Consider the following 26,149-nt stretch of genomic DNA (forward strand, 5'->3'; position numbering starts at 1 on the left):
AAAGTTTATAGAATTCGGGAGGGCCAATGCGCAGAGAGCGAGTTGACTAAAACAAAGCTTGCAATGTAAAATTTGTGTTCCTAAATTTTAAAGTTCATTACTGCCTTTGCAATATCAAAATAATCTTTTGAAACCTTGGAATCCGGATCTGAAACAACAATTGGTTTGCCTAGATCGGACTGAAGGCAAATTTCTTCGTTTAAGGGCACATTAGCGACGACTTTGATCCCATTTTCTTTGGCTACTCTTTCTGCACCATTACTCTTGAATATATGAGACTCGTGATTACAATTGGGACAGATGTAATGACTCATATTTTGTACAATTCCGATAAGTGGTATGTTAACTTTATTGAACATGGTAATCCCTTTCGCAGCATCGATTAGTGCAATGTCTTGTGGCGTAGTGACAATAAGGGCACCTGAAATGTTAAGCAACTGGCTAATGGACAACTGGGTATCCCCTGTACCGGGAGGCATGTCTATAATCAAATAATCAATGGGAGACCACTCAACATCGAAAAGCAATTGCTGGATAGCCTTCATCACCATCAATCCACGCCAAACTACTGCTTGTTCATCTTTAACAAGATATCCCATCGACATTGTCTGAATGCCGTAGTTTGATAACGGTAACAACTTACCTGTAGTTTGTGATAATCTTGGCTCTCCTTTCAAGTTCATCAATCGTGGAATTGATGGGCCAAATATATCAGCATCCAATAAACCTATCTTTTTCCCAAGTTTTCGAAGAGCTAAAGCGGTGTTTACTGACACAGTTGACTTTCCAACACCGCCTTTGGCTGATGATACCAAGATGATGTCTTTTACATTTGGAATGGGTTGTTTTATCGGAAGGCCTTTCGAGGGTCCAGGTGCAGCTGAGCCATTCCTTTGGAATTTGGGAAGGCCCAATGGGTTCTCATGACTCAAAAGTCTCGCAAATGTAGCTAGTCCTCTAGTTGTTCTGAACATGCCGAAATGTTAGATGAGTAGAAAAATTGCAAAATCAGAACCTCTCGCTGCCATTTTTTGATCCATCCAATAGAGTCATCATCAATGCTTAGACGAATATGTACGTCCAGATTCTATAGCGTTGCACTCGCGCTGTCACAGCCAACAATATATGCTTTATCCACACCATTTGCGAAATCGGCGATTGCTGTGGTTCGAATATCGGGACCTCAAGCTTCCTACGTGTATATGAAATTAACAAAAACAGAAGCACAACCAGAGCATAGAGTTGCGAAAGTGCGTAAATTGTACTCCGTGCAGGATTCGATACTTCTTGATGAGGCCCTTACGTTGTTTTTCAAACTGCCCAGAACATACACTGGTTTGGATTTACTCGAACTTCATTTACACGGAGGAACAGCGATTATAAAAGCAGTGCTAAAATCTATAAGGAACCTACATGATCCAGAGAGAGGCAAGATAATACGACAAGCTGAGCACGGTGAGTTTTCTCACCAAGCTTTTGTCAATGGAAAATATGACCTTACGGCATTGGAAGGTATAAGTGATATGATCAATGCGGAGACAGAGCTGCAAAGAATTGCATCATTAGCTTCGATGTCTGGTCAAACTAAAGACCTGTTTGTCAAATGGAGACAGGATATATTAGAAAATGTGGCCAATCTCACGACCTTAATTGACTTTGGCGAGGACCACGATCTTTCTGAAATTGACTCGCTTTTTCATGATGTTGGCGCAAGTATCTCGAAATTGGAGGCAGATATAAGAGCATATCTAAAGAACGTGAAATCATCTCAAGTCTTGTTAAATGGAATTCAGCTCACATTGTTAGGGCCTCCAAACGCTGGTAAATCTTCCATACTAAACACTTTGTCAAACAAAGATGCGGCTATTGTCAGCGATGTTGCTGGGACTACAAGAGATGTGTTGGACATTCCTTTGGATATTGGTGGGTACAAGGTAGTTTTAGGGGATACTGCCGGTATACGGCTACTGACTGAAGCTGATCAAATTGAACAGGAGGGTATCAAAAGGGCCAAGGAAAAGTCCCTTTTCTCAGATCTTATTCTAGTAGTGCTTGATCCAACAAACAACCAGCATAATGATGCAATATTTGATCACATATTAGACTTGGTTAATAATTACCACAAAGATGTCATTATGATTTTGAACAAGGAGGATTTGTTTCTGGAGGAAAAGAACGGCATAGTAGCAAGATATGCTGAATTGCTAAACATTCCTCGCAATCTAATTTATGTGGTATCGTGCTCATCCGGATACGGTATTGACACTCTTCGTAACGAGCTAATTGAGAAGTTTAAAACAATAACCCACTTTGGGTCCCAAGATGCGGCCATCGTCTCCTCCAGAGTCCAAGATATTTTAGAGTTTGACGTGTTGAGTGGCTTCGAAGAGTTTCACTACTGGAAAGAACAAGGCGACGTAGTTTTGGCAACTGAAGGCTTAAGGCAATCCATAGAAGGGATTGGTAAAATAACCGGGGAAGCCATCGGCGTAGAGGAAATATTAGGTGTCGTATTTTCAAACTTTTGTATTGGTAAATAGATATATATGTATATTACAAATCAGTTGGCGCTGTTACAAACAACAAAGAAGGTAATGCTTTCCACGTCCCATGACATTTTCATCTGTTGGAGTTGGTGTCTTGTGTGTCGGCTTCCGGATAATTCATCCGTCTGCTCTTGTACGACTGTATTTTTCACCTTTCTACTTAATGAAGGTGCTACTTTGCACTCAAAAGTCAACATGTTTAGACCATTTGCTAACTTTATGTCATACTGGACTGCCAAAAGATTTTCGTGACCCTCTATTTCTTCAAAACAATCATTGGGTTGGCTAAGTACCTCATTATTGACAGTTAAGCTGCATTGAAACTCAACGTCAGATGTCAGGTTAAGATAGCCATGGCCATCAGTCAAATCAGGTTTCTTTGCAAGATATAGGAGGTGGTGTAAGGAGGCCTTTAGTGACACGTAAGGCAGGACATCGTTGGGTAATGTTACCGTGTAAGACTGGTCAACATAACCGTTTGCAGGCACCTTGTAGGAGAACAACGTTGCAATCGACAGTTGTGACTGAGCCGGAAATAAATCTTGCTTTATTTCAATGTCTTGTGGAGGTTGTAATGACAAAGATGCATCTAGCTTCTCTTGAGCGTATTTGGTGATGTGAGATACGATTGCTGGTGACGAAAATAAGGACGACTCTTGTATGATTGAATTGCTTTCCAAAAGAGTTGGTAGTGTCTTTCCCATAGTGTTGTCATTTGTTTTGTCCAAATGAATTTCAACTGGGGGCTTACCTGAAGGTGTTGCTCGATCTTCTTCAAGTTTAACCCTTACCTTTGAATCGTCGTCGTCAATCCCTGAAGCGTCATCCAACCCATCATCCATAGTATCTTCGCCTTCATCTTCAACATGGTTTATGGTACGTTTAGCCTTTTTCTCTGAATTCTTGTTCAAGCTTATCTTTAATTTAGCAGGTTTTTGTTTAGCGACATCTGTTGCTTCCACTTTTTTCTTTAAAATATCATACTGCTCCTCGAAGTATTTTTGGAGAAGTACAGCGTCCTGATGAATTTGAGACTCCTCGTTGTTATAAGCTCTAGCATTGGTAAAAATGAGGGTGGCAGTGTCATGGAATTTTCGTAAATTATCGAGTAACGGGTACTTTGGACTAAACAACTTTTTTGCTTCCAACATGGATAAAAGTGTGTTAAAAGCCATTGGTTTAGACACAAAATTTGCATAGTCTGTGTAAATGTCTTGATCAACTTCCTCCAAAAATGGTCCACTAATAACACCAATTTCTTCAAATTCATGATTCATGACATCTTTAACAAGGTTGGCGCATAATTCAGGCAACTTACCGAATGCTATCTCTTCAGCTTTTGGCGAGGCAGAGTTTGTTGGCACAACAGACGCAGGACTCTTTAGTTTTAACTTTATCTTTGGTTGTTTAACATCTACAGCAGTTGGTGCGCTATTCTCATACTCTGTAACTTGATCAGTAACGAAGTCAACTAACTTCTTTGCATTGGTTACAATCCAGGAATCCGCGTCATTGTATGCTGTTGCATTATTGAGCAATAAATTGAAATCATCAAGGAATTCATCGGTTGACTCGCCTGTATATCTTGTATTGATTCTTTTTTGAATCTCGTTGATGGATATAGGACTCTTTATGAGGTGGTAGTAATCAGGATATAACTTCTTAGATGGTAGCTTGATAAAAGCTGCTGCAAGCTGTTCTTCTCCTTCACGCAAGTCCAACACCAAATTGATGGTGGACTGATAAAATGCTTTGTTCTCTTCGGGTGAGTGTATACTCACTCTTGGCTTCTTCAAAGCAATGGGCAGTGAAACATTTCCCTTTCTTTTTGGCGGCATGGTTTGTTTGCTACGATCGGTAGATGCTTGGTTAGCTTTTTGACACTGAATTGGATAGTGAATAAAAAAAATGTCTGTTTTGATTGTCAATTAAATTTTTTTCCGTGTCGTAACATTGCAGTCTTTGGTCTATGACACATTCGAATTAGTAAGAACTAAAACATCAAATGGAGACAACACTTTAGCTAACTAGACACATTAATGTCAGATAAGATCACCATTTTGTATGGATCAGAGACAGGAAATGCTGAGGAATACGCCAAGTATCTAAAGCTCCGACTAAAGAGCTACAACTTGAAACCAACTTTATCATCATTAGATTCATTTCCATTGAAAAATTTGGTGACAGACACAGAGTATCTCATAATCATATGCTCAACCACAGGTCAGGGAGAATTACCTCGTAACTCGAAATCATTCATGAAATTCATCTGTAAAAAGAAGCTTCCAGGCGACCTTTTCCAGCATTTGAGATTGACAACTCTAGGTTTGGGCGATTCGTCGTATACAAAGTATAATTATGCCATCAAGAAAATACACGCTAGAATGATACAACTAGGATGTCAGGAATTATCGCCAAGGTGTGAAGCTGATGAGATGTCACCAGAAGGAGTGGACGGGTTTTATCTAGAGTGGGAAACACAACTTCTTGCCGCGTTGTCAAAATTCTTTCCCATGTTAACGGAGCCCGACGTTAACACTGTACCTATACCCGAGTACAAAGTGTCCCTCAAATCTGCTGCCGAACAGTTGGCGCAAAACTCTTTGTTAACAAAAATTTATAACAATTTGCAAGTTGGAACTGTGATTTCTAATGAACGAATCACCAGTGCTGATCACTTTCAAGACGTGCGACATATAAAAGTAGCCTCCAAAAACTTAAGGTATAGCCCTGGGGACACGATATCGCTTTACCCTTGTAACTTTGATATGGATGTTGACGCTTTGCTCGAGCTGCAGCCGCAATGGTTGGAAGTGGCCGACAAACCTTTGAAGATAAGAAATTTGGTAGATGATGAACAGTTTATAACGTTGCGAAACTTGATCAAATACCACTTGGATATTATGTCAATTCCAAGACGCAGTTTCTTTGCTATATTGTGGCATTTTTGTGATTCCAGCACTGAAGATGGACAGAGAGAACAAGAGAAGTTGAAGGAGTTTGGATCATTTGCAGACCCTGAAGAACTTTACAATTACGCAAACAGGCCACGGAGACTGATATTAGAAACATTGTCCGAATTCAAGAATAATCTAAATATTCCAGTGTCATATATATTGGATTTGATTCCCTTGATTAAACCTAGGATGTTTCTGATAGCATCGCGTCCTAGTGAGACAGAGATAGAGGTGGTTGCTGCTATAGTGGAGTACAGAACCATAATAAGACGCATCCGTCGAGGACTTTGTACCAGATGGCTAAAATCGTTGAAGGCAGAGGATAAAGTACATTTGAGTATTGACAAGTCTTCATTTAGAGTTACGCAGAGTCCGATTATTATGGTAGCACCGGGAACAGGGATAGCTCCCATGAAGTCTTTAGTTGATGAATTGTTGCATCAAAACTCGTTACAGGAGATGTTTCTCTTTTTTGGTTGTCGTTACGCAGAAAAGGATCATCTTATAAAGTCGTTTTGGGAAAAGTCAAACAATTTGCATATATACAGCTGTTTTTCTCGAGATGACAACTCGGAGTATAAATACGTTCAGGATGCTCTCATTGCAAAATACAAATTGATTGGGGATTTGTTGTTGAATCAAGATGCAAAGATCTTTGTATGTGGTTCGAGTGGTAAAATGCCTAGAGAGGTGAAATTAACATTTGTTGAAGTGGTGAAAAAATATGGTAACATATCGGAAGAAGATGCAAAAGGTTACATTACTGAACTTGAAGATAATGGGAGATACAAAGAAGATGCTTGGTAAAGTAGTTTACATAGTGTAGAGAAAAAAAAAAATAAAAAGAAAATAAAGTCGAAAATGAAAATCATTCCATGATTTGAGACTTCTTCAACCGATGTCCAGGATATCCGTACGACCATTTAGGTCTGCTTTCATTCGTTACTCAAGTAACACTACAAAGCCCATTGTAGTAGATGGTCAGTCCTACCATGCAGATGAGTGGACAAATGTCCCCCCTTATATCCTCAAACTTATAGACCGAAAATTGCATAAAAATGTTAACCATCCAATTGGGATATTACATGACTTGATTCGACAAAATGTGGAAGGAATGGGATACACCGTATATGATAACTTCCATCCTATTGTTTCCAAGTATCAAAATTTTGACAGTTTGGGATTTCCAGAGGATCATGTTGGGAGATCAAAATCAGACACATATTATTTCAACAAGGGCTATCTATTGAGAACACATACTTCTGCTCACGAACAGGAGTGTTTTATTAATTCCAAAACACCGGGGTATTTGATTACAGCTGATGTTTATAGACGAGATGAAGTTGACAGAACGCATTATCCAGCATTTCACCAGTTAGAAGGTGCTAGGGTGTATAACAAGGGAGACTTGGAGCAAATTCAAAGAGACATCGCTTCCATTCCTGAAATCAACATTGTTGTAGAAGATCCATTTAGGGAGAACCCTGTAACACCATACAACCCAGGCCAAGGATATATGACTAACGAAGAGATTAGACTTGTTTCTACGCATTTGAAAAAGACTGTCGAGTATCTAGTAAATCAAGTTTTTGAGCGAGCTAGAAAGTCGGCCAAAAAAGCTGGATCTACTGAACCATATTTGAACGAACCTTTGAAAGTACGTTGGGTTGAAGCTTATTTCCCATGGACTTCACCCTCGTGGGAAATCGAGGTTTGGTGGAAAGGAGAGTGGTTGGAGTGCTGCGGATGTGGTGTTGTTCAACAACAAGTGTTGCTCAATTCGAATCTTGGTGATCAGAAGATTAGTTGGGCTTTTGGAATTGGATTGGATAGAATCGCGATGCTTTTGTTTGATATCCCTGATATTAGACTCTTTTGGACGCAAGATGAAAGGTTTCATAAGCAGTTCAAGCAGGGAGAAATTAGTACATTTATTCCGTACTCAAAGTATCCTGGAGTCAAGAGAGATGTTTCATTTTGGCTCAATGATGATTACAAATTGCATGAAAACGATGTGATGGAGATCGTGAGAAACCGTGCCGGCGATTTAGCCGAGAGTGTTGTAAATGTTGATGAATTTATCCACCCCAAAACTGGTAAGAGGTCACAATGTTATAGAATTAATTATCAATCCATGGATCGAAATTTGACAAATAATGAAATCAATTCAATTCACAACAAAGTGGAAGAAGATCTTGTGAATCGTTTCAAGGTTGAAATCAGATGATTTAGAGGTAATACTGTACATAGTTTCTGTAATATATAGGCGAGTTGCCGCACGCAAAGCACTTTTTTTTTTTCCCGGTGTGTATTTGTTGTGGTCCTTCCGCATGCGGAGTTTAGACGGGGCTGGTAGTGATTTGCCTCCACAAATTTGCAACTAATGGGTCATACATTCAAAGAACAAAAGTTGGCTTAAAATGGATTGTGCGTCAACGAAGGGTCATATAAAAGTGGAAAAAGTAGCTTGAAATATATCCTCTTACTTTTTAGTCATCAATCAAGTTTCAATTTTCATAATCAAACAAGCAACGATTTAGCTATGAGAGGTTTTTATCCAGGTTACCGTCCACACCACTTCGGATTCGGTGGGTTATTCATCGTGTTTGGTGCTTTTATTTTAGGAAGGATGACAGCAAATCCACATGGACCAACGTATTGGCGACACCAACGATGTGGATATAGTCATCATTCAACGTGTCAATGTCCAGATTGTGTCAAGTATCAACAATACAGAAAGGAACAGGAGCTTAGTTCTTTAAACTATCATCAATAGTGGTGAATATTATTTTTTGTCATGAGATGAGAATGTATATAGCCTGATAAGTCATGTATATAGTAATAATCACCAGATGCCTTATAGTGAACCTTTGAGTGATAAACTTTTTATACTGAATTACATCTGATTGCATATTGTGACAGTATATAAATGGAGATTTGATCCAGTTTAGTAACAGTTAAAAGAGCTGTGTAACAACAATGAAGTCTCAGATTGGTTTAGCTACAGTTGCATTGGGCAGTGTCCTATTCTCATACAAGTTGTTTCTTCAAACCCACGACAACTCGGACCCAAAGTTTCAGAAACATAAATGGTATAACGATTTCGATAAAGAATACGATGATTACAAAATGGAAATCGACAACCAAATCGACTTTTAATCAGATTGATGATCTTCTACGAAGATAAGTGAATTACCATCAACAGAGTTGCATGATGGATCTAATTAGTGAGTAGTTGTCGTTGATAACACCAGTAAACAGAGGGACATTACGATGTAGACTACTTATTTAATTAATAAATATTTCAACTTTAATTATCATACAAGAATGTACAATGAGATCTTGTACATTCAATATCCAAGAGCTTTTGCTATAAATTGCATTACCACTTGTAATAAGCAACTACTAGAATGATGTCAGAAACAATCTCCGGAAGCAAAGCCAAGCATCCATAATACTTCGGCATACCAAACATCAAAATATATTTGCTTGGTGAACTAAAGTTAATACCATGGAAAGCACTTACTAATGAGTAAACACAACGAACAATCAACACCACCAACGCAGCTATCAATAATTGTGAAATAAAAGCGCAATGTGCAGCAGCCACTGAGATATAAATCAACACAGCAATGAGCCCCGCAACACCAACAACAAAAAGCACTGCTGATACTTTGATCAAAGTCTGTTCGGTTGAATTTGACGACAGATCATCACTTTCCAACTGACTTGTTCCGATAATATTTGTAATAACAGCAGCAATCAAAATGAGTGTGAGAATCCTAAAGGGCGCTTTTTTCAAATTGTCCAACCTGCTCAAAATATTAGTGTAAGGGGTGGTCGATTCATCAGTAGCATTGAAATGAGTTGCAGACTCTTCATCTTCTGGACCCTTTGGGAATCCCCTAACAGACCCATCGCTTCTACTATCCGTATCAACCTCATTGTTGTTAGCGCCATTTGGGGAGTTTTCTAATTTGTTTGCAATTATACCCTGAACTAATGAACTGATGGCTCTTGTTATGAAACCCAAGCTGATCGAATCACAAATATACGTAGCAATGAACAAACTATTATTGAACTTTTTGTTCCCAAGAAATACCAAACCAAGTATTCCACCAGCAATTTTGACACCGTTGAAGATAATCATAAGAATGAAGAATGGCAAAACTGTCTTGAGCTTGAAACCTTTTTTGATTTGAATAAATGTGACATAAATAAATGCACCAAAAGCAAGTAAGAAAACCCCAAGTTGAACACCACTAACTGCTTTCCAGCCTTCGGTATGTTGTAAATTCATGATATATATGCGGTTCTTGTCGTGATTGATTATCAAAGTAAATTTAGGGAAATACGTTGAGTATTTATAGTTCATCGAAAGTGTAGGCAGAAGCAAAAGACCACATATACGGCTCAGCTTTCTGTGTTTGTATTGATCTAAGTTACAAGTTTGTAGCAGAGGATGTGACGCAATATTTTTCGCAGCCTCAATCATAAAATCGTTGCAATGTATTACTAACGCCGTATTATCTTACGTAAGCGCAAATATTTTTACGGTTTTCAGCTTATGTAAGCGCTTGAAATTTAATACCTTAGCATCACCGTAGATGAAATTCAAACCCAATTTTGCAAAGCCTTGTTCTAATATTACTTGTTTTACTACCCGTTTATGATACTACATTTTTAGATAAGTGGAAGGTTCTGGCTAAATCATTGCAGGGCCTCAGCCAGAAGTTTTAATGATCGAGCAACTTGTAAATGATACGTTTAAGTTCTGAATCATGAGTGCTCACTGGCTACAATAACTGATTGATACGCAGTCAGTCAAACAGGTTGGTACTCGCTATCTTTGGTGAAATGAACAAGACAATAAGCCACAATATTCGACCTGTGTCGTATTTTGAAGAGAAGGAGATGGTTTATGACCAAAGTACCTGCGTCTAAGCTTCTGTTTCACAAAACTGGCATCTACTACTTTTCTACCATATACAGTCGAGAAATGAATAAAATAATTTCCCCATGATAATAAGTCCAATCTTAGCTTGTATACCGAATATTTTATATATTACTCTTAACGTCTAATTAACAAACACAACCTTTTGTAAACAAATTTTCATCGAAGCTAAAAGCTACGTACTAATCTCATAATTAGATCAACAATGCAACTGCACCAGCAAGAGCACCAGCAAGTAATCCACCGGCTTGCATCTTTCCAGCACCATTAGCAGTAGAAACACCTGCGCTTGAAGATGTTTCGTTGGAGCCGCCTTCGTTGGTTTCCAATTTAGTCAAGTTTGAACAAGTGATTCTACTGGTGTTAGCAAAGTGGATAACGACAGACAAATCACCAAAGTAGGTTTTGGAGTCCGGGTTTAAGGAAATGTAGTTGTCAACATATTCGGTTGATAACAGTTGACCTTGAATCTTACCGTGTCTTCCTGACAAGTCACCAGCTTCTTTACCTTGTGGAGTAGTAGCATTTTCATTTCCACCATATGGGTTCAAATGCATCTTAGTTCCGGTACAGTTTCCATCAGTTGGAACTGGAAGCTCGTGGATGTGGTAAGGGAATGGGCCTCCTGATGATGGCAATCCTTCAACATCAACCTTAACCAAAACCGAACCATTGTTTGCTGGCTCAAAAGTAATTGTTCCAGTGATATCAGATTTGTCTGTCTTTTCAAATTTTGCTTGCAAAGATGGTTGATCAGCTGAGTCAGATTGAATTGGGGTATCACCAGCGACTGCAACTGACGCAAGAGCCAAAACAGATAAAATTGAGTAGGACACCATTTTTGTTGTACTTGTTTGTGAATAGCAAAATATATGAGCAATTAACTCAGAGCAGTATTTAGCAATTGGCTCCCTTATTTATAGTTTCCCCTAACCATCCAAGGAAATAGGGACAAATTCCTTGAATTCACTGATCAATCTGATAATTTTGTAATTTTGTTTTGTGTTTACAACAATGTAGGCACCAATATTGGTTACAAAAGAAATGAATAGGGTAATAAACCATGGCAAAGAGTACTCAAACAATGCAATTAATTTTCGAAGTACAGTTTCTCGTTTCCCATTGGCTCAATTGCAAAACAATGGTTTCCATATTGGGGTGTTGTTTGTATTGTTAGGTTAGGATAACAATGCTTGAAACATTTAGTCAATAAAAAAATAGTGGTTTTGTGGCTTGTGATAACAATAGGGTCGTGCATCTTAAAAAATTGATTTTCAAACCAACTTTTTGTCGACTAAAATCGCAAAGTTCTATTGTTCTTTATTATTTATGGCTAAAGTGTACGAAGTAATAAGAATCTCCTATATTGTTTATAAACAATAACAAATTCGAATATTGTTTTTTGATTGGCTAGCTATTGTTTACCTTTCATGAAAGTCAATTTAATAGATCCTCCAAAATTTAGTCGGATTTAATGAATTAGTCTTGGCGCGGTGTCAGCCAAGAATTTTCTGTGCCGTCCTTTAAGGGGTAGGTCAATACACTGTCAATTTTGGTTGCTCTTTCCCATCCTATTCCTCCGGTCTGCAATGACAAACTAAGAACGCTTTATTGGTGGTGGAAAATGCCAAAAAATGGACGTCTATTACAAATATTTGCCAAAAAAGTAGTGAGCTAAGAATCGGCTATATGGTTCGAAATGCTAGTTCGAAAATGCACACGTGCACTCCAAAATGTTGTAATTAGAACATGTGATCGGAACTGGACTAGGGGGCTAATATATTGGTCTAAATGTAGAGGGCGAGAGACTTGAGGATTTCATTAGATATATATATACTCTCAACACCTCGTCGATCTAAGCTTTGGTCGTGTTGAGTAATATCTTATTGTTCAAATAGAGGAAGTCGAAATTTGCTCGCATGTATAACAGGTGTTAAATTGCTCATGAAAGCTGAAGACCCAGTTTCCTTAACCCTACCAAGAAATACACTTGTCACACATTGCGTTAGGTTGACAACAGTAAGAGACGCCAGTAAAACGTTTTGAAGTGGCAACGGTTTTAGTGCATATGTGCAGAAAATCTTTTCTCCGTATACAAATCGGCGAAAAGCTCATATCTCGATATTTGTATTTTTCACAGCAATATATTACCCAATCAAGGGGAATAGCCTACTTGAAGATAGCCTAAGAGTAACTTTGGTTTTCGGGCAGTATATTTGTTTATCTATAAACAGGTCGAAGTATTTGATTAACGAACGCATGCACCAAGTTCTGCATATAAGTCAATCCTTCTCTTCCTTCAAATAAAAATATACAGAGAACTATTGCAATAAACTTGATCCAATACTAATTGCATTGAACTTCATCTTCGGAAGTTCATCTATTGAATAACACCAAACGTAGTAGGAAAATTAAAATAAGTCGTTCAAGACTACATTTTCCACAAAAATGTCCCCTTAATACCATTGAGATACAAGGCAAGACATATGTTATCAGTGATAATCGACTCTTACGATGTCTACCCTGTTAAAGTCTTTACCTCGCCTTGTACTTCACTGCCCCCTCTACCTATGGGGGAGGGGGCAGTGATGTGAAAATAGGGTCCTCTTTGCTATTACCTTTTCCTGCGTAAAAACCTCGATCCATTTGTGGCACATTAACCAGCCCAGAAAAATTATAAATGAATTCATGTGATAATTTTGATTGCCTAGAATAAACAATTACTAAACCAGAGTAAAAGTCATTATTGAGTGCTTAGATACTACTAAACTCAACATCGAGGCACCCATACATAATACACTTGAGGAAGATTTCTTTTACAGCACCATTAAATCAACACAGTCAAAAGGATTATCAGACATGACAATACCACTCCTTGGGAGACTAAATATCTTTGACTGGCCCATCATCATCATTTCATTTACACTAGCATGGTTCGAGTCCTTAGTGTCTGCCATTACTACCCTCCTTCCCTGGCAATTCATCCATGCTTGTACTACAGTGGTCAAGCAGCTCTTTCGTTTTACATCAAACCCGATCGACTTGATAACGCAACTGAGACCTCGAGCAGATAGCATTGACCATGAAGAAAAGTTTCATTACTTAAAAGATACGGATTTGACAAAATCAAATGTTAGTAAGCAGAGCTACGACTTGATGATTGAAATGTTGAATGCTGAAACCATACATGATATGGTTAGATTATTTGGTTACGAAATCGAGAGTAGAATCGTCACTACAAAAGATTCGTATTTATTAACCTTGCACAGACTCAGCGGTGGTTCACCAAGGAGAGTGCCTAATGGGAAAGTGGTCTACCTTCATCACGGACTTCTAATGTGTAGTGAAGTATGGGTCACTATGCTTGAAAAGTACCAGAATCTACCTTTCATCTTGTACGATTTGGGTTATGATGTTTGGATGGGCAACAACCGTGGTAACAAATACAGTCAAAAACATTTGTATTGTGATGTACACTCAGTCCAATTTTGGAATTTTTCCATCGATGAATTTGCTTTGTTTGATATCCCTAACCTGATTGACTACATTTTAAACGATACGGGCAAAGAGAAGTTAACATACATAGGATTCAGTCAAGGCAGTGCACAGGCATTTGCCAGTGTGTCAGTGAACTCAGATTTGAACTACAAAATTGATCAACTTATTGCAATCTCACCTGCAACTACCCCTCATGGACTTCACTCAAAGTTTCTTGATATTTTGTTAAAGTCTTCACCAAACGTCACCTACTTGTTATTCAGTCGGAGGGTACTTATGCCGTCATGTATCTTTTGGCAAAGAATAATGTACCCTCCGTTATTTGACAAGGTGATTGACATCTCAAACTATATGTTGTTCAACTGGAAGTCTTTCAACATTTCAAAATTGCAGAAATTGAGTAGCTATGCCCATTTGTACTCAACTACCAGTGTCAAATGTGTTGTTCACTGGTTCCAAGTAATGAGTTCCAAAAACTTTCAAATGTATTTTGATACAACAATGTCGTCGACTTTGTCAGGATTGAATCCAGTTAGTTATCCTTTGAAGAATATTCAAGTACCTGTTCATTTGATTTATGGGACCATTGACTCATTGGTTGACATCGATGTTATGAAGTCGCAATTACCAAAAAAAAACACAACAACTTACGCAGTGTACGACCATGAGCATTTGGATAATTTGTGGGGGGAGGATGTGTTTGAGTCAGTATTTAAGCGTGTTTTGCAGTATTTGGGAGAGGATATCGACGACGTATACTCGAGATTGTTCAGAACCAATGAAAATGTTAAATTGATAGAAGATATATTCCGCCCTGATATCGGTTTGAGTGGGATAGCAATTGATAATGAACTGACTCAGTTTGACATCACTAGCTTGAATAACATCGGTGAAGGCAAATCTGATCATGATTATGAATTTGATGTGACTCAGATTTCCAATGTATCCGTGTCGGGCCAATTTTCAAACCTGCCATCCTCACAAGGAGGTAAGTTGTCCTATTTAAAACTAGCTAATAATAAGAGAAAAAGCAGTGCTCCTGGAAGTGATAAAAAGTCTCAGAGTATTGATAGCACCAACACGGCCGACTTCAAAACACCTCAATCAGTCGGTTCGACATCGGTATTTATATAAAGTGTAAAATTGCACGTTTGTCATTACAAAATCACGTAACTGTTTGTAACAATTACTTTTGCTTTATCGGCTACAGTCCATTAGAATGGTCTAATAGTTTGCACGCTACATTTCAAAGCTTCTCTGTGCTACCATTTACATACAATTCCGTTCCGTTTAAATCTCGTACTTTCGATCCTTTTGTGTTATTGTAGGTCGTGTACGTTTGTCTTGTTGCAGAAGATGACAAAAGGAACCAGTAAAAGTATAAACGTCGTGGCAGATAACAGAAATTTTTAGCAAAAGTTGACCCCATCTGTTATGAGCGCAGGTGTGAGAGCTATAACCACATTCCTCCCTGTTTTTCTTGCTTCAAGACCGCTGGCTTTTGTAAAGCAGGTACTTGGATGAAAAAAACTGTGATATTTATATAGTGTGTGTGTGTGTTGCATAATTCAAATGAGGCAAAAAAAAATAGGAAAATTATTAGACCAAAAACTCTCACCCACAGACGTAGTTCAGCCACACGGATATAATTAAACTATTGCATCTAACCTATATAACGAGACCCTAATCTGATTCCATTTGGTACGTTACGGGGATGGCATCAAATGGGCATGTTGTATGTCTATACTTTTTGAGTGTACTTAGAGACGATATCAAGAAAATCATGACTATTGAGGGTCGTCAATTCTATGAATTCACAATACTAACCTTCTCATATTGTAGAGAACATTCCACGTTATCGGAGATTTTCATCCCAATTGTATGTAAAACTTTAAATGATGTTAAAAGAATCAAATACTAACACTATTTTCTAGCTTTAGTGAAAAGAGTGGTCCGTCAAATTCCACGTTCGTTACCGTATTATGAGAACACGGGTGATAATCTCGTCGAAGATGAAGCGGACCCTATAGTTCGTGAATTAATGAAAATAAGACCCCACAAGCCCCTGTTCACCATTTTATCACAATTGGATGATGAGAGTGTCATGGCATATTCGTCAAAACTACTGGAGTTGTTGTATTTATTATTAGAAGAAAAACAATTAGATGATAACATAAGGATGGATCTTGAAAACTCATTGACTTATTTTATCTCGTTTATCCCTTGGGTTAATCCGGATGTTTCTGAAAAATTGGACATTGATCGCAATGTAACCTACAAAAACAGACAAAGCATTTCTCGCCCGAAAAGCACCTCTGAGGAAGTTAATCCAACTTACCCTAATGGGCACTTGTCAAAGATTTTGATTGATAATTTTGATACGTTGATCAAATTTTCATCGACATATTTCAACTTGACTTTGAGTACACTGGTGACAAAATACATTGTGGAGTTGATCTACCAATTATATTATTGGGAAGTGGTACATTTGGCTCATATTAATCCCAAAATCATTGATTTTCTCGAATTGATTGGATTTGAAATAACTCAAACCACATTTGGTCCCATCATCGGACCACCAGCAAACTACCTCAACGAAAACTTGTTGCAAGGATTGCAATACCCTTTTCCATATCCATTCTACAATTATAGTTACCATTCTTTTGATTCCAAAGTTGAACAGAAAAAGCTTGACCGCGTTCAAATAAAACCTTATATTGATATCACTTTGAAAAACGTGGATGGTGTTTCTAGAAAGAAGAGGAAGGGAAGTAAAACTTCAACTAAGAAATCTTTTAGTGAGGAAGCTACCAAGATTGGTAGACGATATAGCGAGGGTAAGGAAATTACCTCGCTTCTGCACCCAAATATTACTGGACACGAGTGGGCTCGTTCAAATGCCGATAATTCAACATTGTTTAAATGGAATCAAAATGCAAGTAATAATGACCAAGAAGAAAACTATTTGAGTCACGGGCGTACCGATCAAGCGTCAAATTGGATGAATCGACAAAATTCCGGCGTCACGACGATACCCTCTGCATCCACATCTTCATCAACACAACCAGGCTCAGTTTACCCTCTGCAATCACCATACCTACGAAATCATCCACCACATGGGTTTTCTCCTGTTCCATATCAGCACTATTCATTTCAGTCGCTTCCACAAAAGTCAAACCAACCTTCACAACAACCGCAAAATCAGCAATACTCAACTAGTCCTCTGCTTCCTCATTTGAGCTCTCAAAGACCACTACATACACAATCGACTCCGATAATGCCCGCAAAAAGTAACCAAATATCCCCCACACTAAGTCAGCGAGAGAAACACCATGAGTTTCCAAATATTACGCCAATCTCAAATTACGAATCATCTCAAAGCAACATTTTGCCATCAATCTCAAAACTAACCGATCACCTGGACCACTGTTTGTCCGAAGGACAGTCTCGTCAAGGACCTTCTTTACTGAGTACTGGATTGGGGATCACTGCTCCTAAAACCAGTAGTCAATTTCTGTCACAACACCCACAACATTCACCTCAACTCGGTGTATCTCAACTAAATAAACTGTACTCTAATTCTGAGATAGATTATAGAGGAAACCACAAAGACACACAATACACGGATAAACCGCCTTACCAAACAATTCGAGTTGATGAAGGCACACAACTGGGTGATGTTCTGGTTGATCAGGGAGATCTGAATTTTGCACTTCCAGACAAAAACAAACGAGGTCCTCGTCATGGAGTTATTCACCAATGTCATTTAACCGATCCAGCTTCCAATACCAAGTGTCTTAAGATATTTTATGGGAAAAATGAGTTATTGAGACACCAAGAGTTTGTTCATGCTACTAAAAAGAGAATATACAAATGTTTATATTGTGAGCGGAGTGGAGCTAGAGTTCAAAGTTACCCACGCCATGATTCATTAGCCAGACACATTAGAAGAAAGCATGGTATAACAGGAAAGGAAAACAAAATGGCAGTTAATTATGCTAAAGAGAATGTTATAATTGTTGATGATGCTGAAGCGGCAAATATTGAATACGCTCCAGAAGAGCCGTTCACTAAACTACAATCTGGTGACCCTGTTGCTACACTGAAATCACCAGAGATTTATGATGAGGAATCCTTTGAATACGAAAGGTTTAAACAGGAGGTGGAACAAGACAAACGAGAAAGAAGAGGAAGCCCTTTTAGCCGTGAAAGTATTGCACTACATCCTGCAAGTCAAATACCCATATCATTACCTCCGCTGACAACCCACCCGCAAGTTTCACCAGATTTCAAAACCCCACATTTGCCAATGCTCCCTCCCAACACAAGAGTTCAAATTCATTCTCATGGTCTACAACAAAACCCTTTTGAAGGGTCCTCGGCTTATCATCGTGAAACTTCTTCGAGTGTGAATCTGTCATACCCCCACTCCGAAAACTATTCTGATATTCCACGTTTGCAAAGTTTCAATTCAAACGATGCAAAGAATCGTCTGTTTTCCATATATATGGGACCCAATTCCGTTCCTTCAAGGTATACGAAACTTGACTTGAACAAGATTCGAATATCACCCACTTTACCTGAACCTACTTTAACCCCAGCATCATCAAATCAACCTCAACCTCAACCTCAACCTCAAGCTGAATCACAGCAAGAAAATCAACCGGGCGGTAATCAACCACAGCCAGCTTCGGCCAGGTCGAATGACTCACGGAGATTGAGCGTTAAACTTCCGCTGATACACGACATTGATAATGAGATAGGACATATTTATCGAGGATGAGAGATACAGAACACAGAGATTATGAAGTTTTGTAGACGTCTAAGTTTAGGTTGCTTTTAATAAGAGATGTATTACGCTTCATTAAATACTTTAGTATAAATTTCTTTCGATACATTCTGTGTAGATAGTTCACTCTTTGTTTTTTCTTACTGTGGTAGATGATCAAAAGCGGAGAATATTTGTGAGAATATTTTTGAAATTTAGAAATGACTGCAAAAATTTTTTAAAAAAAAATAAAAAATAAAAAGAAATCATGCATCGTCTATTTGAGGAAAAGGTCGTGTATATTGTATGAATAACTACAAAAGTTCGTTTACGTAGTTTATGAAATTCCTAGTGACCTCGATGACATTCAATAAGAAGGTGGTCCTAAACATAATTGAAACTCTGACAACCATTTTTAAGCGCTTTATTTGAAGTCGTCCGTACCCTGTGCCATGTTGTTTTTATTATGGCATAAAAACTAAAGCCTTTGAATATAGTCGTGTATGATGTAACAATTCTTTTCACAACCAAAATAAAAATTGGTTATCACACACACAGACACACACATACACACCGCTCACTCTTACTTTTTTTTTACAGCCATAATATAAAATTTTACAGCCAATACTACAAACTAAAAGAAAAAACCCACCTCAATCGATTACCAATATAGCCATTATAAAATAACCTTTGCAGTACACACACACCATACATCCATTCAAGTTTTTGATTGTTTATCAAGCACATCTGCGATAATAACATCCAGCTGGAATTATTCACAACTACAGACGATTAATCGGTGATCATCCTCCCATTACATATAATAAAAAAGGGGGAGATTTTTGCAATCGATCATCTCACACTAAATTACAACCCAGCCCCATCGCACTACAACCGCTTGTGGAAAACTACAGTGTTGATAAGCTACGGATTTAGCTGTAGCACAACTTTTTACTTGCTTCTTTGCTGACGATATGGATTCACTGGAAATCAAAGGTCATTCGACATTCCAAAACAATGATCACGAGATTAAGGACACAACAATGAAAGACGCAGAACAAAGTAGTGATGGTATATCAAGTGGAGAATCGTTGTCCTCAAGTCAATCGAGTAGCGATGATGATCCTACAAGTGATGAACAACAAAGCCCTGAGAAAGGTTCCGATTTAGGTTTTGCAACGGCTGGGCAAAATTCGCCATCGCCACAAAAGGCAGCTGAATCAGTAACTTCAGTGGAATCTTCGGCAATACATCAACCTTTCAAAGGAAGCACTTCTTTGGAACCTGCTGATTCGTCCGCCAACAAGATTAGTTCCACCGACTCCTCAGTATCGACAAATACTGCTTTAGTTTCAGCGCCAAATCAATCCCATGACGGATTCGATTTGGGTAAAAAGTATTTTCGGAATGCATCACCAAGTGAATCACGCAAGGATTCCACAGACTCGGCAAAGAATTTGAATCATGCGAAACAGGTGCGTACGGATGAAATCAACAAGATCTTTTCCAGATTGAGCAATGCCACGGCTTCAAATTCCCAAAATGTTGACGATTTGCTACTTGAGCATCAAATATCAATCTTGCTCAAAGCATCCCCCTTGGATACAGAAGAATATGCTAATCATTTGAATAAAATTGCTACTATAATATTTGAAGAAAAATTTGACCCTAAACACACCACACTGTTACATTCCAAATATCTAGAGTTGCTCAACCTGGTTGAACAGTTTGTCAACTTTACCAACCCATTAAAATCACAGCTTTACCTAGTGATTGAGCGAAATTTTGAAATCATGATGCAGATTTCTACTAGCTATAAATCACTTGACATTTCCACTTCAACAATACGATTCTTGACAACGGTGTTTATGAACTTAAATTATTGGGAATTGTACAACTTGTTGTCTTGGAAACCAGTTATCTACCATTTTCTCAATCTCATAGGTCTAGACATTCATGAATGTTATCAGAAGTTCCTCAATGATTATGAATATTACTCATATGAAAAAGTCAAACAGCCCCTAGCATTACCAAGATCAAGAGTTAGAGCAAGAAAAAGAAAGATTAGAAAAATGATAGAAGACCTGGAAATGACAGTCGAGGAAAAAGAACGTACCCAGCGTTTCTTCTCGTTGAATCCCGATACAGCTGACCATGACAAATATGTTGCTGATATTGTTTCAGGGGCTAATAAGCAAAAGAGGACTTTCAGACCTGATGTTAAACTTGAGCATCACAAGATTATCAAAAAGCCAATTAACGCAACCACTTACGACAGAGTAGCAGGTAAATCTTCCAATTACGATCCCGATGTGGTTCACGAATGTCAATTACCATCAGCTGAAGTACCTCATAAACTATGCTTAAGAAGATTTTCAAGAAAATATGAATTAATTCGACATCAAGAAACTGTACATTCTAAAAAGAAGAAATTATTCAAATGTTATGTATGTGTTAAACAAAATCCTGGTGTTGGTCCAAGAATTTTCACACGTCATGACACTTTAGCCAAACATATTAGAGTAAATCATGAAATATTTGGCAAGGAGGCTAAAGCTGAAGTTGCATATTCGAAAAAACATGCTGAGGTTGTTGAGGAAGGGGATATAACTGTACATGTGGGGAGGCGGAAAACAAAAGTAGATTTTGAATTGAGAGCTCATATGGAGAAAACAGGTAATGAATCTTTTGGTGGTTATTTGGAGACTAGTGATTTGGAATCCGGTGATGAAGAAGTTGTTTTTAATAACCCTACGCCAGCATCATCATAGTGATAATTAATGTAGGTTTAATATACAAATTATTGATTCAGAACCAATATATTTTAGTAAAGGTTTTATTTAAACTTACAATACAGATGCAATTTCGTACTTTTGTTGAACAAGTACAGCTTGTTTAATCTCTTCATCGTCAATCTCATCAATAATATCTTTCGACACATTTGCCAATCCAGTAATTGGTCGCCTTAAGTCCCTACTTTTGTAGTAGATATCATATGTTAGCTTGTCATCAGCATCATCGCCAGTACCACCCACTTTCTCAACTCTAATCTGATGAGGTTGCGTCGACTCAGGAAACTGAACAATATTGGTAAACACATCTCTGTACCCATTTGCAGCAACTTGTAAGCGCAACTCAGCCAATTTATGATTATACTCTGAAGTTTGTGATGCAATTTGATAAATCCATGTTTCATCAGTTTGATAATCAACCAAAGTTGCAGGTGCCATTGGAGTTGCATTCCCACCCAGAGCAATTCCACCACTTCCCGATCCACCACCTACACCTTCACCCAATACATTTGACAATTTGTTCTTGTATAATTCATCAGGATCAGCATATTCACCCGGTATATCACCGTTATCAATTGCTCGTTGTTCCCAAAAATCATCAATGACTTTCTTACCTTCTTTGATCATCTTGGCACCAAATTCTCGGAAAATTGAACGCGCACTGACTAAATTCACAGCCCTACCCTTATATGAGTTAGGTATGATTCCACGATTGATTAAATCGAGTTTTTGGTTGTTATCACATACACGTTTGAATAATGTACGATGAGTTTTAAACAACAAGTAAGAATCTCTGAATCCAACCATACGAGCAGGGATCGTTGATATGACGTATAATCGGTCACCTTCACCAAGTATTTTGAAAGTCTTCATTCGAAATTCTCTACCGCCTTTCAAGTATCCCAATTCATCTATTTTTTCTTTACCTTTTGGATCTTCGTTGGGGATATATACTTCATCATTCTCAGTACTTAATGGATTTCCTTCGGCATCAAATACTTCTTCCTCCTTGTAGTAATAACGTTTCTCCTTCTTTTTACGACCTCTTCTCTTCTTGCCAATTTCTGCTCCTGTACCTTCTTCTCCTGTCTCTGTGGCTGCTGCTCCATCATCATCTTCCTCTTCATCTTCGTCCCTTTCCTCGTCGTCATCTTCCTCATCATCTTCTTCACTAACAGCTGCATCCAAGTCGTTTTCATCTTCAACAACATTCAATGCGCTGGTCTTCCTTTTTTTGGTACTGCGACCAATTTCAGTATCTTCTTCCTCATCCTCTGCATTTTCTTCCTGTGCCGCTTCGTCTTCAGCAATATTGACGTCTTCCTCGCGATACTCATCTTGTGAATCGTTATCGTCATCAACTGACTTCTGTACTCTTCCTCGTTTAGGCATGCTTGGTGGAATCAACTAGCTAATGATAAGTTAAATTATCAGAGAATAATTTTGTTTCTGGCGTCAACAAATCAAATTGATTGTATACAGGATGTTATGTTTAAGTTCCATCAAGCTATAGAGCAATCATTTTGATATTACTAATTTATGCATTCTATTCTATCTACAAGATACTAAAAATCAGTATTGAACAAATAAAGCTACTTAGAGATTGTCATAGTTTAGTTCTTTTCTCCATCATCCTCCTTTCTCTCTTCTTTTTCCTTCTCATTGTCCTTCTTTTCATTCTCCGGTTTTACATTCTTAAATGCATCTTTCCCATCAAGATACTTGTCAAAGGCGTCATTAGTCTCAGGGAATGGCCTTTTACCCAATAATCTAATCATATCCTCTCTAGTGATGAACTCTTTCTTCAACAATTCTTCAGCCACCAACTTCACTTCATTTGCCTTTTCCGTCAACAACTGCTTACATTTATCATGACATTCTTGTACAATCCTTTTAACCTCGGCGTCAATTTCTCTACTGGTCTCTTCACTAAAAGGCTTGGTCAAATCGTCTTGCGACCTAGTGTCATAATAATTAACCATACCTATTTTTGGAGACATTCCAAATCGTAACACCATTGACTGGGCAATATTGGTAACCTTTTTAAAATCATCATGAGCACCTCCAGTCACTGATGCAAAATGCAACTCTTCTGAAACTCTACCACCAAGGGTCATAATCATCCTGTCGTATAATTGTACGGTTGACATCAAGTATTGATCGGGGGGTAAATATTGAGCATAACCCAAAGTACCTTTTCCTCTAGGAATGATTGATACTTTCAACAATGGATGTGCATGCTTCAAAAACCATCCACAAATGGCATGCCCTGCTTCGTGAAATGCAACAATTCTTTGTTCCTCTGGGTTCAACAACTTTGATTTCTTTTCAACTCCACCAATGACTCTTTCGATAGCCAATTCAAAGTGTCTTAAAGTAACTGCACTAGCATTGTATCTAGCAGCAATCAAAGCAGCTTCATTACAAACATTGGCAATGTCAGCACCGGAAAATCCAGGCGTCAAAGCTGCTAACCTACCTGATAAATCACGATCAACGTCTTTTTCCAAAGTGATCTTTCTCAAATGAACATCAAAGATTTCTTTTCTTCCTTGCAATTCTGGATTATCAATATGAATATGTCTATCGAATCTTCCAGGTCTCAATAACGCCCTATCTAAGATATCAGGTCTATTTGTACCGGCCAATACAACAACATGGTCAGTACTGTCAAATCCGTCCATTTCAACCAATAATTGATTCAATGTAGTTTCTCTCTCATCGTTGGCGCCTGTTGCATTTCCCTTTGATCTTTGCTTACCAATTGCATCAATTTCATCAACAAACACAATCGATGGAGCATTTTCTCTTGCAGTTTTGAACAAATCACGTACACGTGAGGCACCTACACCAACAAACATTTCAACAAATTCCGAACCAGAAACAGAATAAAACGGAACACCAGCTTCACCAGCTGTGGCTTTAGCGAGTAATGTTTTACCTGTTCCCGGAGGACCTGAAAGAATAGCACCGCGAGGGATTTTTGCACCAAGTTTTTCATATTTTTCGGGATTTTGCAAAAAGCTCACAAACTCGGTGACTTCTTGTTTTGCCTCCGCCATACCTGCAACATCCTTGAACTTGGTTTTGACATCCGTTTCTTGGTTAAACTTCTTTGCAGTGGATTTTCCAAAACCCATAGGTCCCATTCCACCCATTGATGAAGCAGCCTTTTTTGTCATCCAATAAATTGCACCCAAAAATAAGACAGTTGGCAAAAAATTAATCAAAAACTTGGTAGTGTTCCCTTTAGTTGTGTATACAACAGGAACTCTCATTTGTGGAAGAATATTGTACTTGTCTTGTGCTTCCCTCAAATTGCGTTCGAAGGTTTCCACCGAACCTATGCTGAAGTGCAACTTGTCAGTGTGATTTTGACGTAAGCCGTTTTCATTCAATTCCAAATATGCAACAGAATTGTTTACCACAACAACCTTGGAGACCATGTTTTTACTCAAATAATTGGCAACAAAGTCCTGAAATGTAATCTCCTTGCCGTTGTCACCACCGGTATAAGACACAAAAAATACAACAAGTAGTATTACAGCAACTGCTTGAGCAATTTGTTTGGGAGTAAACTCAACCTCAATGTTAATTGGTCCTTTCTCCTTTTTGTTTCCCTTTTTTTGATTCTTGTTGTTTTCATTTGCCTGTTTAAAAAAAGTAGAGAATATATCATTACTGTTATGTCTTTGCTTCAATACTTGTTTAAGCTTTTGAAAATCATTGATGATTTGATACTCATTGGGGCAAAGTGCAAATGTTCTTTTCCCATCAACTGCGAAAGGTGTTGAAAGAAGTGTGTTGAAAATTTTGAACCAAAGTTGCACGGATTTGCTGTTGAGATTCATTTCACGTGCAACATCTGAAGGGTTCAAGTCTTGAGTTTCAGTTGTTGCTTTGTCAAATGCAGTTAATAATTTCTGCACATCCATATTGCTGAATTTCAACTGATCCAAGTACTCCAAATTATTTGACAAAACATAATAGATACGAACCGTTTGCAATATCTCATCCTTAGTCAATGGCAGAAAATTAGGATGCAGTTTAATAAATGAATCCTGGATATCCTTTACCTCTTTTTCGGCTAAGTTGTCCTCCAACATTATAATCCCACCGGATTTTTCGAAATCGTCACATTTTCTCTCAAATTCTCGCAACATAAATTCATAAACAACTGACATTCTATCGAGGTATCTTATATCAAAGGGATCAATGGGAAGCTGTATTTCGGGAAGAGTCGTAGCCGGTAGATCTTGGCTTTTGAACATTTTCTCAAACTTCTGTCTCACTTTCTTTAATTGAGCCTCGTAGTCATCAGACTCTTTATTCTTCTGTAGAAAATACGGGGACGAATGAAAAGCTCTTCTCAACACAGGTACAGATCTTGGTATACTGCGTCTTAGAATGTTTGTAACACTCTTCCTACTTCGTGCTATAAGAAGACTCATCGTATTCTCTTTAAAATGTGTTGCTCTAGGTAATGCTTTGTTATCAGGTCACTTTTAAATCATTAGTAGGCCATATAAATTTTGCCTCTCTGAAAAAAAAAACGAGTTGAAGTTTTTGATCAATGTTACACGCACTTTTTTGAGCTAACTGTTCTCGACTTTGACTTCATTTTTTGCAGCAAT

The 26,149-nt window shown here is 38.1% G+C and overlaps 14 protein-coding genes across 14 annotated transcripts; 8 read left to right on the top strand and 6 right to left on the bottom strand. All coding sequences in view use genetic code 12, as the record gives it.

Moving 5' to 3' along the window:
- Positions 1 to 80: 80 nt before the first annotated feature.
- Positions 81 to 974, bottom strand: CORT_0A12310 (hypothetical protein; the record flags this gene model as incomplete). The annotated part of the gene is made up of 1 exon (XM_003867006.1): positions 81 to 974. The coding sequence occupies one exon, from the start codon at positions 972 to 974 to the stop codon at positions 81 to 83; it is 894 nt and encodes a 297-aa protein (XP_003867054.1).
- An 84-nt stretch (positions 975 to 1,058) lies between these two features.
- Positions 1,059 to 2,540, top strand: CORT_0A12320 (Mss1 protein; the record flags this gene model as incomplete). Its single annotated transcript, XM_003867007.1, has 1 exon — positions 1,059 to 2,540. One exon carries the CDS (start codon positions 1,059 to 1,061, stop codon positions 2,538 to 2,540), a length of 1,482 nt encoding a protein of 493 aa, XP_003867055.1.
- A 20-nt stretch (positions 2,541 to 2,560) lies between these two features.
- CORT_0A12330 (hypothetical protein) lies at positions 2,561 to 4,384 on the bottom strand (the record flags this gene model as incomplete). Its single annotated transcript, XM_003867008.1, has 1 exon — positions 2,561 to 4,384. The coding sequence occupies one exon, from the start codon at positions 4,382 to 4,384 to the stop codon at positions 2,561 to 2,563; it is 1,824 nt and encodes a 607-aa protein (XP_003867056.1).
- A 201-nt stretch (positions 4,385 to 4,585) lies between these two features.
- CORT_0A12340 (Tah18 protein) lies at positions 4,586 to 6,310 on the top strand (the record flags this gene model as incomplete). Its single annotated transcript, XM_003867009.1, has 1 exon — positions 4,586 to 6,310. The coding sequence occupies one exon, from the start codon at positions 4,586 to 4,588 to the stop codon at positions 6,308 to 6,310; it is 1,725 nt and encodes a 574-aa protein (XP_003867057.1).
- A 91-nt stretch (positions 6,311 to 6,401) lies between these two features.
- On the top strand, positions 6,402 to 7,730 carry CORT_0A12350 (Msf1 phenylalanine-tRNA ligase; the record flags this gene model as incomplete). The annotated part of the gene is made up of 1 exon (XM_003867010.1): positions 6,402 to 7,730. The coding sequence occupies one exon, from the start codon at positions 6,402 to 6,404 to the stop codon at positions 7,728 to 7,730; it is 1,329 nt and encodes a 442-aa protein (XP_003867058.1).
- A 315-nt stretch (positions 7,731 to 8,045) lies between these two features.
- CORT_0A12360 (hypothetical protein) lies at positions 8,046 to 8,279 on the top strand (the record flags this gene model as incomplete). Its single annotated transcript, XM_003867011.1, has 1 exon — positions 8,046 to 8,279. One exon carries the CDS (start codon positions 8,046 to 8,048, stop codon positions 8,277 to 8,279), a length of 234 nt encoding a protein of 77 aa, XP_003867059.1.
- Positions 8,280 to 8,482: 203 nt separating this feature from the next.
- On the top strand, positions 8,483 to 8,662 carry CORT_0A12370 (hypothetical protein; the record flags this gene model as incomplete). The annotated part of the gene is made up of 1 exon (XM_003867012.1): positions 8,483 to 8,662. One exon carries the CDS (start codon positions 8,483 to 8,485, stop codon positions 8,660 to 8,662), a length of 180 nt encoding a protein of 59 aa, XP_003867060.1.
- Positions 8,663 to 8,885: 223 nt separating this feature from the next.
- On the bottom strand, positions 8,886 to 9,998 carry CORT_0A12380 (hypothetical protein; the record flags this gene model as incomplete). Its single annotated transcript, XM_003867013.1, has 1 exon — positions 8,886 to 9,998. One exon carries the CDS (start codon positions 9,996 to 9,998, stop codon positions 8,886 to 8,888), a length of 1,113 nt encoding a protein of 370 aa, XP_003867061.1.
- A 653-nt stretch (positions 9,999 to 10,651) lies between these two features.
- On the bottom strand, positions 10,652 to 11,296 carry CORT_0A12390 (Sod4 copper-and zinc-containing superoxide dismutase; the record flags this gene model as incomplete). The annotated part of the gene is made up of 1 exon (XM_003867014.1): positions 10,652 to 11,296. One exon carries the CDS (start codon positions 11,294 to 11,296, stop codon positions 10,652 to 10,654), a length of 645 nt encoding a protein of 214 aa, XP_003867062.1.
- Positions 11,297 to 13,316: 2,020 nt separating this feature from the next.
- On the top strand, positions 13,317 to 15,089 carry CORT_0A12400 (Tgl1 protein; the record flags this gene model as incomplete). The annotated part of the gene is made up of 1 exon (XM_003867015.1): positions 13,317 to 15,089. The coding sequence occupies one exon, from the start codon at positions 13,317 to 13,319 to the stop codon at positions 15,087 to 15,089; it is 1,773 nt and encodes a 590-aa protein (XP_003867063.1).
- Positions 15,090 to 15,669: 580 nt separating this feature from the next.
- Positions 15,670 to 18,738, top strand: CORT_0A12410 (hypothetical protein; the record flags this gene model as incomplete). The annotated part of the gene is made up of 3 exons (XM_003867016.1): positions 15,670 to 15,690; positions 15,798 to 15,834; positions 15,890 to 18,738. The coding sequence occupies 3 exons, from the start codon at positions 15,670 to 15,672 to the stop codon at positions 18,736 to 18,738; spliced, it is 2,907 nt and encodes a 968-aa protein (XP_003867064.1).
- Positions 18,739 to 19,697: 959 nt separating this feature from the next.
- On the top strand, positions 19,698 to 21,494 carry CORT_0A12420 (Fgr15 transcription factor; the record flags this gene model as incomplete). Its single annotated transcript, XM_003867017.1, has 1 exon — positions 19,698 to 21,494. One exon carries the CDS (start codon positions 19,698 to 19,700, stop codon positions 21,492 to 21,494), a length of 1,797 nt encoding a protein of 598 aa, XP_003867065.1.
- A 75-nt stretch (positions 21,495 to 21,569) lies between these two features.
- Positions 21,570 to 22,907, bottom strand: CORT_0A12430 (Npl6 nuclear protein localization factor; the record flags this gene model as incomplete). The annotated part of the gene is made up of 1 exon (XM_003867018.1): positions 21,570 to 22,907. One exon carries the CDS (start codon positions 22,905 to 22,907, stop codon positions 21,570 to 21,572), a length of 1,338 nt encoding a protein of 445 aa, XP_003867066.1.
- A 221-nt stretch (positions 22,908 to 23,128) lies between these two features.
- Positions 23,129 to 25,966, bottom strand: CORT_0A12440 (Yta12 protein; the record flags this gene model as incomplete). Its single annotated transcript, XM_003867019.1, has 1 exon — positions 23,129 to 25,966. One exon carries the CDS (start codon positions 25,964 to 25,966, stop codon positions 23,129 to 23,131), a length of 2,838 nt encoding a protein of 945 aa, XP_003867067.1.
- Between the last annotated feature and the right edge of the window lie 183 nt (positions 25,967 to 26,149).

Source organism: Candida orthopsilosis (genome assembly GCF_000315875.1).
Source record: "Candida orthopsilosis Co 90-125, chromosome 1 draft sequence".
Taxonomy (NCBI): domain Eukaryota; kingdom Fungi; phylum Ascomycota; class Pichiomycetes; order Serinales; family Debaryomycetaceae; genus Lodderomyces; species Lodderomyces orthopsilosis.